Here is a 15,052-nt window from a genome sequence, read left to right as displayed (position 1 = left end):
TTTTTGGTAGCCTTCTCAGATTCCCTAATTTGTCGAAAAGTTTTGCTGGCCCCCTACTGTGATTCAGTGAAGCCCAAATGTTTGTGAGGACCACTCCCCAAATAAACATTCTCTTTCCCCCGCAATTAAATCCTCATTTTTATACTTGAACAGACCCACTTTGAAAGGTGGCCTACAGAGGGTTGACTGTGGATCAATGCGGCCCCCAGCCCGAAAGATTTAGCCATTTCTGCAGTGCAGGTGCTCCTACGCTTTGAAATACAGAAACAGCAACAGCTGCCACCTTCCCAAAATAGCATTCCTGATTCACTTCTCCTGAAGCCTCCATTTCAGTTTTAACCAAAAGATATGGCGGTTTCATGACACTCATTAGCCGCAATGGATGGGATTCAGCTGAGCTGTCACACGCACAGAGCAAGGTCCTCTCACGCAAAAAGACATCCCTCCTCCTCCCCTGCACGCCCCCCCCCAAATCTGCCCTGGGAGATTGGGGGGAAACCCATAGCATGCTTAAGGGATGCAGGGATCAGACAGGGGTAGTAAAGTCTGGGTGCTCAAGCAGATCTCATTCCCCACCTGCATAACGCACGTAGTCCTACACTGAGCTCCACCCATTGTTTAAAACGAAAGGAGAGTTAAGTTCCCAGCTGATTTTTCCTTCAGCTAGCTATGCATGTCACAATTGTTTCTGAGCAAACTCCAGGCTCTGATGTTTTCAAGCAGTACACGTATAATAACCAAGGCAGCACGACAGGAAAACCAGCAGGACAAGGCACTGAAAAAAGTGTGGGGTGGCCATTGCTTGACACAAACAAATAAACTCAAAATAAATGCTCAATAAGCAGGTTGCCTGGAAGTTACCCAGGCCAGGCCAATGGTTCAATTGGTCCAGTTTCGTCTAAATTAGGGCTGCCATACAGCCGGATTTTAACGGACATTACCGGGATTTCAAAGGCTGAAGTGATGGCTGGGGGGAATTTCCAGAAGGCAGCGGTTTGTCTCGGATTGAAAAATCACATTTATTTATTTTTTGCATTTTCGTAAAAGAAGAAGAAGAAGAACTTTTGGGGTGTCCTGGTTTTTACTTTTTTGAAATGTGGCAAGCCTAGAATTGACTGCCAGCCATTACCTCAGCCATTCAGAGGTCATTCTCAGCCCTGCTAACTGGAGATTCCTGGGGTCAAATCCTGGCTCTGCTACCGAGCTATGGCCAAGAAAGCTTTGAAGGGAGGCATAAGTGAGCCTACTCGGTTGCTGTTATGCTGTTTCAGGGCATCTTCATAGTGGCGTAGCCTGGGGGGCTGTAGACTCCAGTGGCGTAGCGTGGGGGGTGCAGGGGGGCCCCGGCCGCACTGGGCGCAACATCTGGGGGTTAGGGTTAGGGGGCGCAAATCCACGGGTTAGGGGGCGCAAATCCACGGGTTAGGGGGCACAAATCCACGGGTTAGGGGGCGCAAATTACTTGCCTTGCCCCGGGTGCTGACAACCCACGCTACGCCACTGGTGGACTCGGACACATAATACTGTGCGCAACCCACAGCAAGCTCCCTCGCTGAGACCGAAGCACACACAGCATGGACCTTCAGGGCTGTGGTGGCACCTGCTTCTCCTCGTGGCCGGTGAAGGGATGCCCGCCCCTGGGCAGAACCACCCCCAGCCAGAGCCCAGACTTTTCCTGGCCTGCGCCAGTCCTTCCCTGGGGTCTCCCTCCTGGCGTGTGTTCTTGGGCAAGGCAGCACCCCAAGGAGGCAGAGCAGAGAGGAGAGCCACCCACTCGCCCAAGACCCCTTGGCACCTGCCCTTGTGCAGTGTGGCTTAGGAGAGGTAGCTGGGGGAGGGATGCCCTTGGCATCACACCCTGCTCTCCACTGATCTCCTCCTAGGCCTGCTGCAACTGCGGTTCTGGTTCTGCTGGGACATCGCTAAGCCTGCCAAAGAGCTTCAGCCACTGCTCCGGCCAGGAGCTTGGTAAGCTGAGAGGGCAACTGGCGAAGTTCACCTATTGCCTCCACCGTGACACTCGCAAGGAGGTTAGGGAGCGTGGTCCTTGCCTTGCCCCGGGTGCTGTTAATGCATGCTACACCACTGGGCTTCAGTGGGAGGCAGCCCATGAAAAGCCATTCAGCCATGTGCTTGCTAGTAGCACATGCATTATACTGATCTCGTTTTTTGACAGAATTACAAGCCTGGTAGATGAAGGGAACGCAGTGGATGTAGCCTACCTTGATTTCAGCAAGGCATTTGACAAGGTGCCCCATGATATTCTTGTAAAGAAGCTGGTAAAATGCGGTCTTGACTATGCTACCACTCAGTGGATTTGTAACTGGTTGACTGACTGAACCCAAAGGGTGCTCATCAATGGTTCCTCTTCATCCTGAAGAAGAGTGACTAGTGGGGTGCTACAGGGTTCTGTCTTGGGCCCAGTCTTATTTAACATCTTTATCAACGACTTGGATGATAGACTCAAGGGCATCCTGATCAAATTTGCAAATGACACCAAACTGGGAGGGGTGGCTAACACCCCAGAGGACAGGATCACACTTCAAAACGACCTTGACACATTAGAGAACTGGGCAAAAACAAACAAGATGAATTTTAACAGGGAAAAATGTAAAGTATTGCACTTGGACCAAAAAAATGAGAGGCACAAATACAAGATGGGTGACACCTGGCGTGAGAGCAGTACATGTGAAAAGGATCTAGGAGTCTTGCTTGACCACAAACTTGACATGAGCCAACAGTGTGATGCGGCAGCTAAAAAAGCCAATGCAATTCTGGGCTGCATCAATAGGAGTATAGCATCTAGATCAAGGGAAGTAATAGTGCCACTGTATTCTGCTCTGGTCAAACCTCACCTGGAGTACTGTGTCCAGTTCTGGGCACCACAGTTCAAGAAGGACACTGACAAACTGGAACGTGTCCAGAGGAGGGCAACCAAAATGGTCAAAGGCCTGGAAACGATGCCTTATGAGGAGCGGCTAAGGGAGCTGGGCATGTTTAGCCTGGAGAAGAGGAGGTTAAGGGGTGATATGATAGCCATGTTCAAATATATAAAAGGATGTCACATAGAGGAGGGAGAAAGGTTGTTTTCTGCTGCTCCAGAGAAGCGGACACGGAGCAATGGATCCAAACTACAAGAAAGAAGATTCCACCTAAACATTAGGAAGAACTTCCTGACAGTAAGAGCTGTTTGACAGTGGAATTTGCTGCCAAGGAGTGTGGTGGAGTCTCCTACTTTGGAGGTCTTTAAGCAGAGGCTTGACAACCATATGTCAGGAGTGCTCTGATGGTGTTTCCTGCTTGGCAGGGGGTTGGACTCGATGGCCCTTGTGGTCTCTTCCAACTCTAGGATTCTATGATTCTATGATTCTATACAGTCTGGACCAGAGACCGCTTTTCTCTACAAAAGTTACAGTGGTGCCTCGCAAGACGAAATTAATCCGTTCTGCGAGTCTCTTCGTCTAGCGGTTTTTTCGTCTTGCAAAGCAACCCTATTAGCGGCTTAGCAGATTAGCGCTATTAGTGGTTTAGCGGCTATTAAAGGCTTAGCGGCTATTAAAGGCTTAGCGGATTAGCGGCTTAGAAAAAGGGGGGAAAGCGGAAAAAAATCGGAACACTCGCAAGATGTTTTCGTCTTGCAAAGCAAGCCCATAGGGAAAATAGTCTTGCGAAGCAGCTCAAAAACGGAAAACCCTTTCGTCTAGCGGGTTTCCCGTCTTGCGAGGCATTCGTCTTGCGGGGCACCACTATATTTCACACCCAATGACCCAGATTTGGAACGAAGCTCCATGACGCACGTACTTATATGACACATGCTTGAAAACATAGTTGTGCCATAGCAACCTAATATATTTTGAGCTGTAAGTGTAAGCATATTAGGCAGACCTAATGTGTTGACCCATAAATTCATTTAACAAATTGGTGTGGAACGGGTCTGTAATTAGTGATTGAAATAAACCATTAACAAATCATCTCAGCATTTACAAAGCACTTTGAGGCGTTCAAAAACTTCGGACACATGATCACAATGAGTTTTACAACCACCCTGTAAGATAGGTCATTATCATCCTAATCACCATCTGTATCTTGTGGTGAATGGCTTCTTGGGGAGTTCATTGCAGAAGTTAGATTTGAACCAGAAGTCGCAGCCACTGATCTGCACCTGTGTTTGAGAGGTAGATTGTGGATCTCTCTCTCTCTCTCCCAGCTAATTTCCAATATTGTTTTCCTGTATATAATGTAAAGAACCAATAAGATTTCTGTCCCTGATTAGAGAGCACCCCTTTCCAAGTTCTTTGTATGGAAGTTAGTACTTTCCAGAATCTTCCATAGCACTAGCCTGCTGTTCTCCATCTACTATGGAAACTTGGTTTTCTTTCATTTTTTAAAAAATAGCACAACATAGTACACAGTTTTTAAAACACGCTAAAAATGCTACATTATCTGATGAAGGCATTATTGACGGCAGAAGCTATATTTAAAGCAAAAACAAAAACAGAGGATTGCAAGGGAATAAAAGGACATGGAAAACCTTCAGTGGCAAGACTCTGGTGGTCTTGCCAACCCCCCTGGACCAGAGACAACTTGTATGGATGAAAGGATGCATGTCTTCCAAACAGGGGCCTGGCCAGACTCGCTATTATCCAGTGGAAGACAGGAGTGCCTGGCGTGCTCTGGTCCAGGGGGTCACAAAGAGTCGGACACGACTAAACGACTAAACAACAACAACAAGATGTCTTCTTGCATTTGGGGCCAAAATCCTGACATTTTGCTCCTCAGCTGGAAAAACTTACAATGACAATTTGTCACACTTGTTTTGCATCTCAGTCTCATTTTGCCTGACTGAAAAGCCCGAACGTTCATCTGAACTTTAGCATACCTTTTTGCTAGGACACCAAGCTTCAGTCAATAGAATAATGAACTAATATGTCTGTTGATTAATCGGAGGAGTTAAAGCTACACTTGCTTTTTAAGTCTACTTTAGTTTTGGTACGTTGTTGTGACAGGAAATGAAAAATAGCATATTTAAAGATGGCCACCCTTTTTAACTTCTAAGAGGGGTCGGGTTTTCCCCTTGTTAAGTTAAACTTTAGGTTTTCTTACATTTCCTTCACTCTCTTAAAAAGGGGCCTGTCCTAATATTCTGGTAATTTTCAAATATAAATGTAATTGATTAATTAATCACTGAAAATACACAAATCAATTAAGCATTCTTTAATCAACCCAGAGAGCCTCAACTTGTTACAAATGTGTTTTGAAATTATAGCATAAAACCGTGACTATACATCTTTTACGGTCCAAGTTGAACAATGATTGTGAGTGAGGCTCTCTAGGCCACAGAGCAGAGTGGTTAACCAACCCTTTTATTATTATTATTCTTTCTGGATGGTGTTCAGGCATAAGGAGCTTAGATTATTTTAGCCATACGTCAAGGAAGGATGCTCAGAGCCTCTATCTCTCTGCAAAGGTGAAGGAACAATGCAGGGCAAGTGTGTGGTGTGTGTGTGTGTGGTATATGGGTTGGTTGTCGTCGTTAGTTGTGGTGGTGGTGGTTTGTGTGTTTTTTTTTTATAATCATATTTATTAAAATTTCCAATAATAACAGAATAGAAAAGATAAAAAGATAAAGAAAAGAAAGAAAAAGAGAGACTAGCTTAGACCCTTCTTTTCATAACCTTCTTTCTGGGACTTCCTCCTTCCCCTCCCGACTGTATTCCCCTTTCCCTAAGTTGGTTCCACAAGTTCTCATCCCCAAATTTAAGCCTGGTTTGTGTGTTTTTAAGGATACTGTTGACCTGACACAAATCAAGTTCTGTGGAGTGTAATTATGGACTCCTTCTGTTTATTCCATTAGGAAAGAAAACAAGATGGCAGTCTGCCACGGATGCTTTAGTAGTATTAGCAGTAGTTATTTTATTGAATTTATATACTGCCCTATAACCGGAGGTTGAGATCCCTGCATCGCAGGGGGCTGGACTAGATGACCGTCGGGGTCCCTTCCCACTCTACAATTCTGTGATTCTAAGATAGATGTACGCAGCAAATACACTAGCAAATAAGAGGCATCCACAGTGACCGCATCTTTGCTTCTGCTAGCCCAACAGGCACACAGATCAGAAGATAAACATGGGCAGATATGAGGCGGGACAGGGAGAAATTATTGCTCTGCAGCCCAGCAGTTGCCGTATTTTTCGCCCCATAGGACGCACCGCCCCATAAGATGCACCTTTTGGGGGGGGGAATAAAGAAAAAAAATTATTTTCCCCCCCCCAGGCGTGGGGCTGGTGCGGGGGAAGCCCGAGCTTCCCCCAACCCCAGCCCCCAGAACAGGCTGCTGCCTGCAAGCCTCGTGCGCCCGGCAGGACCTCCCACCGGGCGCGGGAGGCTTGCGAACACCTTCCCAAAGCACGGGGCGTCCTCCGGAGGGCACCCCGTGCTTCGGGATGCAGGCTGCCGCCCCAAGCCTCACGCACCCGGCAGGACCTTCCGCCAGGCGTGGGAGGCTTGCGGACACTCGCCCGAAGCACGGGGCGTCCTCCGGAGGGCGCCCCGTGCTCCGGGCTGCAGGCTGCTCCCCGCAAGCCTTGCGAGCCCACGGGAACTCCCCCGGGCTTGCAAGGCTTGCGGATAGCTTCCTGAAGCCTGGAGAGCGAGAGGGGTTGGTGCGCACCGACCCCTCTCGCTCTCCATGCTTCAGCGAAAACCTGCATTCGCCCCATAGGACGCACACACATTTTCCCTTCATTTTTGGAGGGGAAAAAGTGCGTCCTATAGGGCGAAAAATACGGCAAGCTTTTTGTGTGTCTCAAACCCTTAGAAGGGCCACGAGATTAGATAAGGCCTGTGCTGTTTGCACCCTACCCTCAAGACCCATGACAATGGGCCAAAAGTATCGTAGGGGGGCCTTGCGGGCCATTTTACGGGGTTCCTCTTCCTCTCCTGCATGTGAGGGGAGTACCCTGTTGTAACAGATCAATAAAGATCAAGCTTACTAGCTGCTTTCCTTCTCAATATTCTCTGGTTGGCCTCTATTATTCTCTCCTACCAATAGGGAAGCTATGTAAGGACTCTATATGGGCTCTTGGATACCCCATAAGGGAAAAAAGGGCAATTTTTGTTTACAACAGTGGGACCCTCTATGCTGATGCTAACAAGGACAGCTAGCTCCTATAACCAAGAATAAACAGGCAATCCTGTAATATGGTAACTAATTTAAGCTGAAAGCATTTAAATGTGACACTTGTGGGATATACCATATTTTTCGCCCTATAGGACGCACTTTTTCCCCTCCAAAAATGAAGGGGAAATGTGTGTGCGGCCTATGGGGCGAATGCAGGCTTTCCCGGGCTTCCTGCAGCTCTGCACCACCCTCCGGATCCTGGCGCAAAGCCGCGCGGGTCTCTGGAGGGTGGCGTGGAGCTGCCTGCGCTCCAGGGCTTCTTGCAGCTCTGCGCCACCCTCCGGATCCCGGCGTGAAGCCACGCGGGGCTCCGGAGGGTAGCGCAGAGCTGCCTGCATTCCGAAGCCTGGTGCGCGCTGAAGAGCGCCCCCGGGCTTCGCGCACCTCTCCACAAGCCTGGGGAGACCGGCGCAGCTCCCTAGGCTTGCAGATAGCAGGCTGTTCTGGGGGCTGGGGTTGAGGGAAGCTCGGGCTTCCCCCGCGCCTGCCCCGTGCCTGGGGAGGGGAAAAAAATTCTTTATTCCCCCCCAAAAAAAATTAGGTGCGTCCTATGGGGCGGTGCGTCCTATGGGGTGAAAAATACGGTAGTTGGAAAAGAAAAAGCTAAGGAGAAAATCCTACACAAATCCAGAGTGGCATCCCTAAGACAGTTGGGTGGCGCCTTGTACGCCTCTTTCCTGCAACTCCTGCAGCCAAACTGGTGCCAAATGTATTGCTCTGCTTTCCTTTGGGAGGCAGAGAGGGGAGTCTTGCCATTTTGGCAGCCCAGAACCCTCAGACACACTGGCCAGGCTTGTGCCCCTGGAGAGGTCAATTCGGTAGTGCTAACGCAGAAGTTTGACTTCACACCCCCCCCCCACACACACTCCATTGTCTCTCGAGACAGACCGATGCCAACAATTGTGACCCACCTAGAGCAAAAGCTAGATGTGTCCTGTTTCTGCTGCCTGACTTGGACTGCAAAAGTTGAGCAGTTGCTCACAGGTCCAAAGGCGTCTGGCTGGCTGACGAGGTTACACTGGACTCCTAAGTTTTGCATGCCTGGTTTCAGTTAAAGTCAAATGAATCTGACCGAAAGGCAGGGCATAAAACTCAAGAGGAAAATAAACAAGGTACTTCTTGGGGAAATTTTGCAGTTCCTTTGGACTTGATTTTAGAAACTTTTATATATGAAAAGCCCCCACCTGTGGAGCTGCTGTTCTCAAAGCTTTAAAAATGACCCAGACCTGCACTTGTTGAGTGGGCTCCCTCCTCTTCAGGGAGGAAAGAGTTAAGCTTCACAGCCCTCACTAAGGAGGAAGCCACATGATGGAAAATCTTGGGGTGGGGGTGGAGGGAGGAGAGAGCTGAAAAGCTTTCATAAGTGCCTAGAGGGCAGAACTTTCCAACCGCAAGGGAGGAAGCAGTAGGTTCCCTGACCAACTGCTGAGTTTTGGATGCAAAAAAAAGCCACACAAACTGAAGAGAGGACAAAACATACATATTTCCTGTAAGGTGACACCATTGATGAACCAAGAGCGGGAGCACAAATCTATCCAGCACTCCAACCCCGCAATATCAAGCAGAGTGGATTTCCAAAAGCCCATCTGATTTGATAAGAGAAATTCTGTGTGTGAGAGAGAGAGAAGCCAAAAAGGGTATTTTGCTTGGTCAGATAAGACTTCTGCTGCGTATTTAATGCAAGATCTCTGCATCTCACCTACGCCGCAGTTTTCATGCGTGCCAAAAATAGTAAAATCAGAGGAAATCCAGTTTCTAAAAATAAGTTGGGCCGATATTGAAACTTTCACAAGGCGAAAGGCAGATTGTGTGAGATCTACAGATCCGGGGTGGGGCGGATCTCTTCGTACACGAAGGACCGAAGAGTTTTTTTAAAGGGGGAAATATTGAGATGGGGGAAGAGAAATAATCCACCCAGGATAGGGCAGAGGTGGTGCTCAGTTACAGGCAGGGGCGCCGACTTATAAAAAATATTGGGGGAGCCCGCGAAAGCTCATGAATAATAAATAAGCTTATGAATATGCAGATAAAGTGGCGCTGCCTCCTCGTGAGCGAATAGGGGAGAGCGTGCTGCGCCTATTAATCAGCTCCGAAGGAAATTGGGTGGAGCTTTTGCTCAGGAGGGAGGGCAGGAGGCATGCAGCCCGACCCTGTGCATTTTGGGCTGGGGGAGGGGCGGCGGCGGCGCTCTGCTGGAGGGGTGCCCGAGATTATTGGGGGGGCAGAGCCCCCCCAAACGAATTTTTGAGGGGGCTCGGGCCCCCTCAGGCCCCATGGAGTCGGCGCCTATGGTTACAGGCATAAACGGGCCTGCTTTCTCCTTACCTTTCTGTTGTTGGATCAGAGCAGTTCAGCGGATATCTCAGGTCTATGATGGTCCCATCCTTATCTTGCAGGGATCCCTGCTGCTGTGTGTAATATTCAACCAGTTCTGACAAAGTGGCAAACTTCTCTCCTCCATAGAGGTCATAAAAGTCCCCCGTATTCTGGATACGAATGTGGGTTACCTGGTCACCGATCCTGCAAGGAGAGGCAGAAAAGCACCTGGTCAAGAAAAGTTGGAGGTGCTAGAAATTGTGGAGGGGAGTGAAGGGAGGGCAGGATTAAGCTGCTTTCATGGGTTAACTGGGGCGTGTTGTCATCAGCAGGGTTTCACCTCAGCACTCGTTTTAAATGCCAGCACTCGGCCCCAGACAAGTAAAATAACTTCAGCCTTTCATTTAGGCTGCAGACACACTATTATCTTTAAAGCACATTCAAAGCACATCACGCAAACAAGGAATCTTGGGAACTGTAGCTTACCCCCAATGGTGCTACAATTCCCAGTACCTGTACAAACAACAATTGCCAGGATTCATCGGCTGGGGAGTTGAAGATACTTTAAAGGTATTGTGTGTACACACTCTCATAGTGGAGTACAGTGGTACCTCGGGTTAAGTACTTAATTCGTTCCGGAGGTCTGTTCTTAACCTGAAACTGTTCTTAACCTGGAGCACCACTTTACCTAATGGGGCCTCCCGCTGCTGCCGTGCGATTTCTGTTCTCATCCTGAAGCAAAGTTCTTAACCCGAGGTACTATTTCTGGGTTAGCGGAGTCTGTAACCTGAAGCGTATGTAACCCAAGGTACCACTGTACCAGATAATAATTTGTGGCAGGGAAATTGAAAAGATGTTATCCAAAGGATATGGCTCCCATTACGCATGTGCACACTTGACGTTTCTTCCAGATAATAAACAGTGAGAGCTTTCTTTCCTTCTGAAGCAAACCAGAGAATTCTATGGGACATGGAATAGTTACCAAAGGTGTTTTTATTTGAAATGGCATACAAAGCAAATCTGGGGGTTCTGGGGAATTTCTGGATGAAGATAAAAGACTAGTTCAGGTAAGAAATTTCAGTATGATCATAGAACTGTAGAGTTGGAAGGGATCCCGAGGGTCATCTAGTCCAGCCCCCTGCAATGCCGAAATCTCAACTAAAGCATCCATGGAAGACGTGAAACATCAGGAGGAGCTTTCTGAGCGTGAGTCTGTGGTTCTAGTGAAATGTCTCAAGCAGCTGGATTTTCACATCCCTGAGATGGAGAAGAACTAAGCAGACAGCATCTGCCCCAGTATGTGTGTAGCACGACCACGAAGCTGGTGAAGGAAGTCCCCAGCCTTAAGGGAGTGTCTGCACGCTCAGCCCAATGGCAGAACAAGACCTTCCAACTCCAGTTTCTGGCAGCTTTCCAGATGCTGTCAACTTGAGCAATTGGTTGGCAACCGAGGGAGAAGTAAGCTTATAACCTGGGCTTACTTGGCCTAACTAAATCTGGCCTGCCCATTGCTTAGGGGTGGAATGGGGATCTAGTTGCCAGAAAAGTAGGTTAGGGAAGGAGAAACAGCTATTTCGCCCCCCCCACTTGCCCCATTCTCCTCCACCTTAGCTTTAACATACAGAGGTACCTCGGGTTAAGAACTTAATTCATTCTGGAGGTCCGTTCTTAACCTGAAACTGTTGTTAACCTGAGTTACCACTTTAGCTAATGGGGCCTCCTGTTGCCGCCGCACGATTTCTGTTCTCATCCTGAAGCAAAGTTCTTAACCTGAGGTACTATTTCTGGGTTAGTGGAGTCTGTAACCTGAAGCGTCTGTAACCCGAGGTACCACTGTATTGTTTTTTCACTGGCCTCCACCCTGAGCTTACCAAAAACTCTCCCATATCCCCCCATCCCCTGCAAAAAAAAGGGCTATACTTTACTTGCTCTGACCCAGAAAAATTCATTCCCAGATCCTGGAAATCATATGAGTTGGATCATGTATTCATAGAATCATAGAATCATAGGGTTGGAAGAGACCACAAAGGCCATCGAGTCTAACCCCCTGCCAAGCAGGAAACACCATCAGAGCACTCCTGACATACGGTTGTCAAGCCTCTGCTTAAAGACCTCCAAAGAAGGAGACTCCACCACACTCCTTGGCAGCAAATTCCACTGTCAAACAGCTCTTACTGTCAGGAAGTTCTTCCAACCTCCTGCAATTGCAGCTGTCCCATACAGGGATCGAACCTGCAACCTTGGGGTTATCAGCACCACGCTCTGGCCAACTGTGCTGTCCGGGCAGAAGGAGAAGGCAACAAGCCCCCTATCGCCCCACATCTCTCTTTAACCCCTTCATTCAACCCATCCATGCTGCAGTCCCCGCTCTCCCACCCAGACTGACTCTTGAAACTCTGTTTCAGTTTGCCTCAGAGTTTTCTAGATACCACTTTAAAAATTAACTATGAGGACAGGCACAAGCGGCTGTTGCCCCCATCAATTGCAGAGGGAAACCCTCTGTGCGTCTGTAGGGCTGAACTATTTATGTGAGGTGGGTCCAGGCGAATGGACAGGCAGTCCCATGGAGAGGTCCGTGGAAGGGAAGGAGAATGGTGCCCGGACGATTACCTGACAGAAAGGGAAAAATCTCCCTTGTTCTTCCGGCTGGGGCGAGCCAAAAAACTTCCATGAACGCCTCGTGCTTTGAGTAAGACCTCAGCATCGATGCCACTCAGGTCACGGTGGAACCACCTGGATTACGAGGGGGGAGAGAGAGAGAGTAGGAAAATGAGGATATAATAATAAACTGGGAGAAATGGAGGAAGGATACAGTCATCATGAGGAGGGTTCCTCAAGACTACTACATCCCAAGAAGGGCCAGAAGGCAGACATTCTTCTCCCAGAATCCTCTCCCCTCCACTTACCGGTAGTTCCAGCAAAACCCTAGTTTGCACATGCATGTTCAAAGGCAACATCAACCAGTGAGCTTTTCAAGGCGTTCATGTCACACATTCAGCTGTCCTTCATCAATGGCACATCTATACTTTCCTTTCACCCTAAGTGCTCTCTAGACCCAGGTTCACACTTTCCCCAAGAAAAGCTGCTCTTTAATGCTGAATTGGAACAAACAGCAATCTGGGTTTCCCACAGATTGGCGTTTGCTCCAATTCAATGGTAAATAATGTTTGTTTTGTGGGGAAAGCGCCTAGGCAAAAAAAAGCGCTCAGACAGTGTGCTTTAAAGTGTGGAACTGTACCTAGAAATGTGACACAAAAGGCAGTCTGGATGACCCCTATGTAGGGGGTGGAGGGATGGCTAGCTTAGGCATGTGGGAACTGCCTTTGAGGCAACTTTCCTGAGGGAGCAAAATGCCAGCCATGGAGAGCTCTGAACTCTCTCTCAGTCCCAGCCACCAAATCCACAAAGCTCTACACAACTAACAGAACGGCCTCCTTCCACTTCCACTCACGCATAACACAACATCCTAGCTGTAGTCCCGGGGCAGGAACTTTCGAAGTCCGGGATAAAGAAGGGGTTGGCCTTCCATTTGCATTCCCAGCTCTTTCCTTACCTCATTATCGTCGGCAGGCAGCAGGCGGAACCGAAAGAACAGCAAAATAATAGCAACAACTGGAGGGACTCGCTTTAAGATGTTGATAAAGGAGGAGTCGGCATCTACTTGGTGAAGCTCGCTAACTTTAAATGTTCCTTCGCTGCCTCTGTCCACCTACATCACACGCTTCCTCGGCCTCCTGGCTTCCATGTGTCTATTTGGGTTGGTGGGTAGGGGCAGACAGACCCGACCGAGGCAAGTGCACAGTTCAGAGCTGGCGTTCACTATTACAGGAACAGGAAGCATATCTAACTTATCGCCCCTATACATGCAAGCTGCTCTGCATACACTTCTGCTTCTCCTTTTGGGTCCCTCTCCTTCCGTTCCCTCCTCCCCCCGCCACCAGTATTTCTGGGGTTTTTTCGTGGGGAGGGAGGCTGCGAGGGCAAGACGGCACGTTTAACTGACACCTGTGAGGAACGGACACCGGCAACAAATGCAGGGATGATACGAAAAAGTGGTACCCAAGAAAGGTACGGGATACAGGATGGATACAAAGGGCTGTTTGTCAAGGCGCAGCATACCATAGCATGCTCATGTAACCATTTGGTAAACTGGTTGCCCGTACTATTCAGTCCAGAGGCAGGGAGAATTTTGCCACTCTCTGGCTACTTCCCTAGATTTGTGATCAGACGGAGAAGTGCGGTAAGATTTTTCTCACAGCCTGGCAAGATGATATAGGGAAGGAGCCTATCCAGTGGTTATATGCATACAGTGTGGTAAGTTACTATTGGGGGAATTATTGTTTTTTTATTTTATTATTTATTAAATTTGCATCATGTCCTTCATCCGTAGATCTCAGGGCGGTTCACAACATAAAATTACAATATGAAAGGAGGAAGATGGAGTCTGCGGAACTGGCAAGGCTAAGAGCAAAAATGAAGAGATCAAAATGACGAAACATTCTCTGAGGATTGGAGACCTTTTATAGAATATCTAAAGAACTATCATAGTTGCATGAAAACGTGAGCAGGATTTGAAATATGAGCAGCATTAAGGCGAATAATTTAGGATGGATATATGGAGTGTTATAAGATAAAAAATGCAGCATTAAAGGATAAACATAGAACACCATTGAGGGTGAGGGGTTAGAATACAATGCATAAATTAAAGGTAGTGTTGATGGCAAATGTAAACTTTTCAACACTAAATAAGCATTTTTTTATTTTAAAAAATACAATATATAAGACACAAGATCTGAGGGCTAAACCTTGTAATTCTGGACCATATTTTTTTGCAGACTTGACTTCCAGAGACTACAAACTTCCACCAGTCCCAGCCAGAATATCCATATTCTGTGGATATTGGTTGGCCATAATAAAGGAACACTTTAGAAAGAAAGCAAAAAACAAACAAACAGCCCACCTCTGTGAATTCTGTTCTAACAGGTCAGAACAGCTACGTGTGTTTGACCTTTAAATATTTACTGCCCCATGCAACCGCTCAGGTGGATTGTGCAATCGCCTTGGCCTTGTGATTCTGTTGCAAGAACCTCCTTCCGAAGCGATGCTGTCTTGCAAAGCTGCCTTGCTATAACTCTTTGCTGGTCTACACTGAACTGGAACTACACTGAGTGATGCCTGCACAGTCCTTACTTTAAGGGAAGGTATATTTTCAAGAGCTGAGCCAAGGTGGCCTGAAAATGGCAATGGTAAATAGATGAAAAGAACGCTGTTTCAGTTAATCAGACTGAGAGCCAAGGGCTCTATTTAGTGTACAAACATTGCTGTAACCTTTAGATAGGGTTTCCAGGACCAAAAAATGTAGCAAGCCTTCATTCCCACAGAAAGATTTAATAAAGCACTGGTCTTCAGCAGATGGATGGAGGTACTCAGACTGGATCTTGACCACATCTAAGATGGGTTGCACCAGAAGCAGCGAATCCATCACCACTTTCTTCTTCTAAGTGAACACACTTTTTGTTATATAGAGGAGGAACACAGAACAAGAGAGCAAGGAAA

The 15,052-nt window shown here is 47.8% G+C and overlaps 1 protein-coding gene across 3 annotated transcripts in view; it reads right to left on the bottom strand.

The window, feature by feature from the left end:
• PTPN6 (protein tyrosine phosphatase non-receptor type 6) overlaps positions 1 to 15,052 on the bottom strand; it is a 49,120-nt gene that overhangs the window by 29,775 nt on the left and 4,293 nt on the right. For 2 of the 3 annotated variants that reach the window (XM_082206082.1, XM_082206083.1), the window contains exons 3-4: positions 12,107 to 12,229; positions 9,506 to 9,700 (exon numbers count right to left, since the gene is read on the bottom strand). In XM_082206082.1, coding sequence (XP_082062208.1) covers positions 9,506 to 9,700; positions 12,107 to 12,229 — 318 coding nt within the window. Of the gene's footprint in view, positions 1 to 9,505; positions 9,701 to 12,106; positions 12,230 to 13,049; positions 13,307 to 15,052 lie in introns of those variants that run through there. The other variant, XM_082206084.1, reaches the window with a different exon arrangement.

Source organism: Podarcis vaucheri (assembly GCF_965113315.1).
Source record: "Podarcis vaucheri genome assembly, chromosome: 17".
Lineage (NCBI taxonomy): Eukaryota > Metazoa > Chordata > Lepidosauria > Squamata > Lacertidae > Podarcis > Podarcis vaucheri.
Note: the sequence above shows the minus strand (reverse complement) of the source record. Positions and strands in the feature narration are given on the sequence as shown.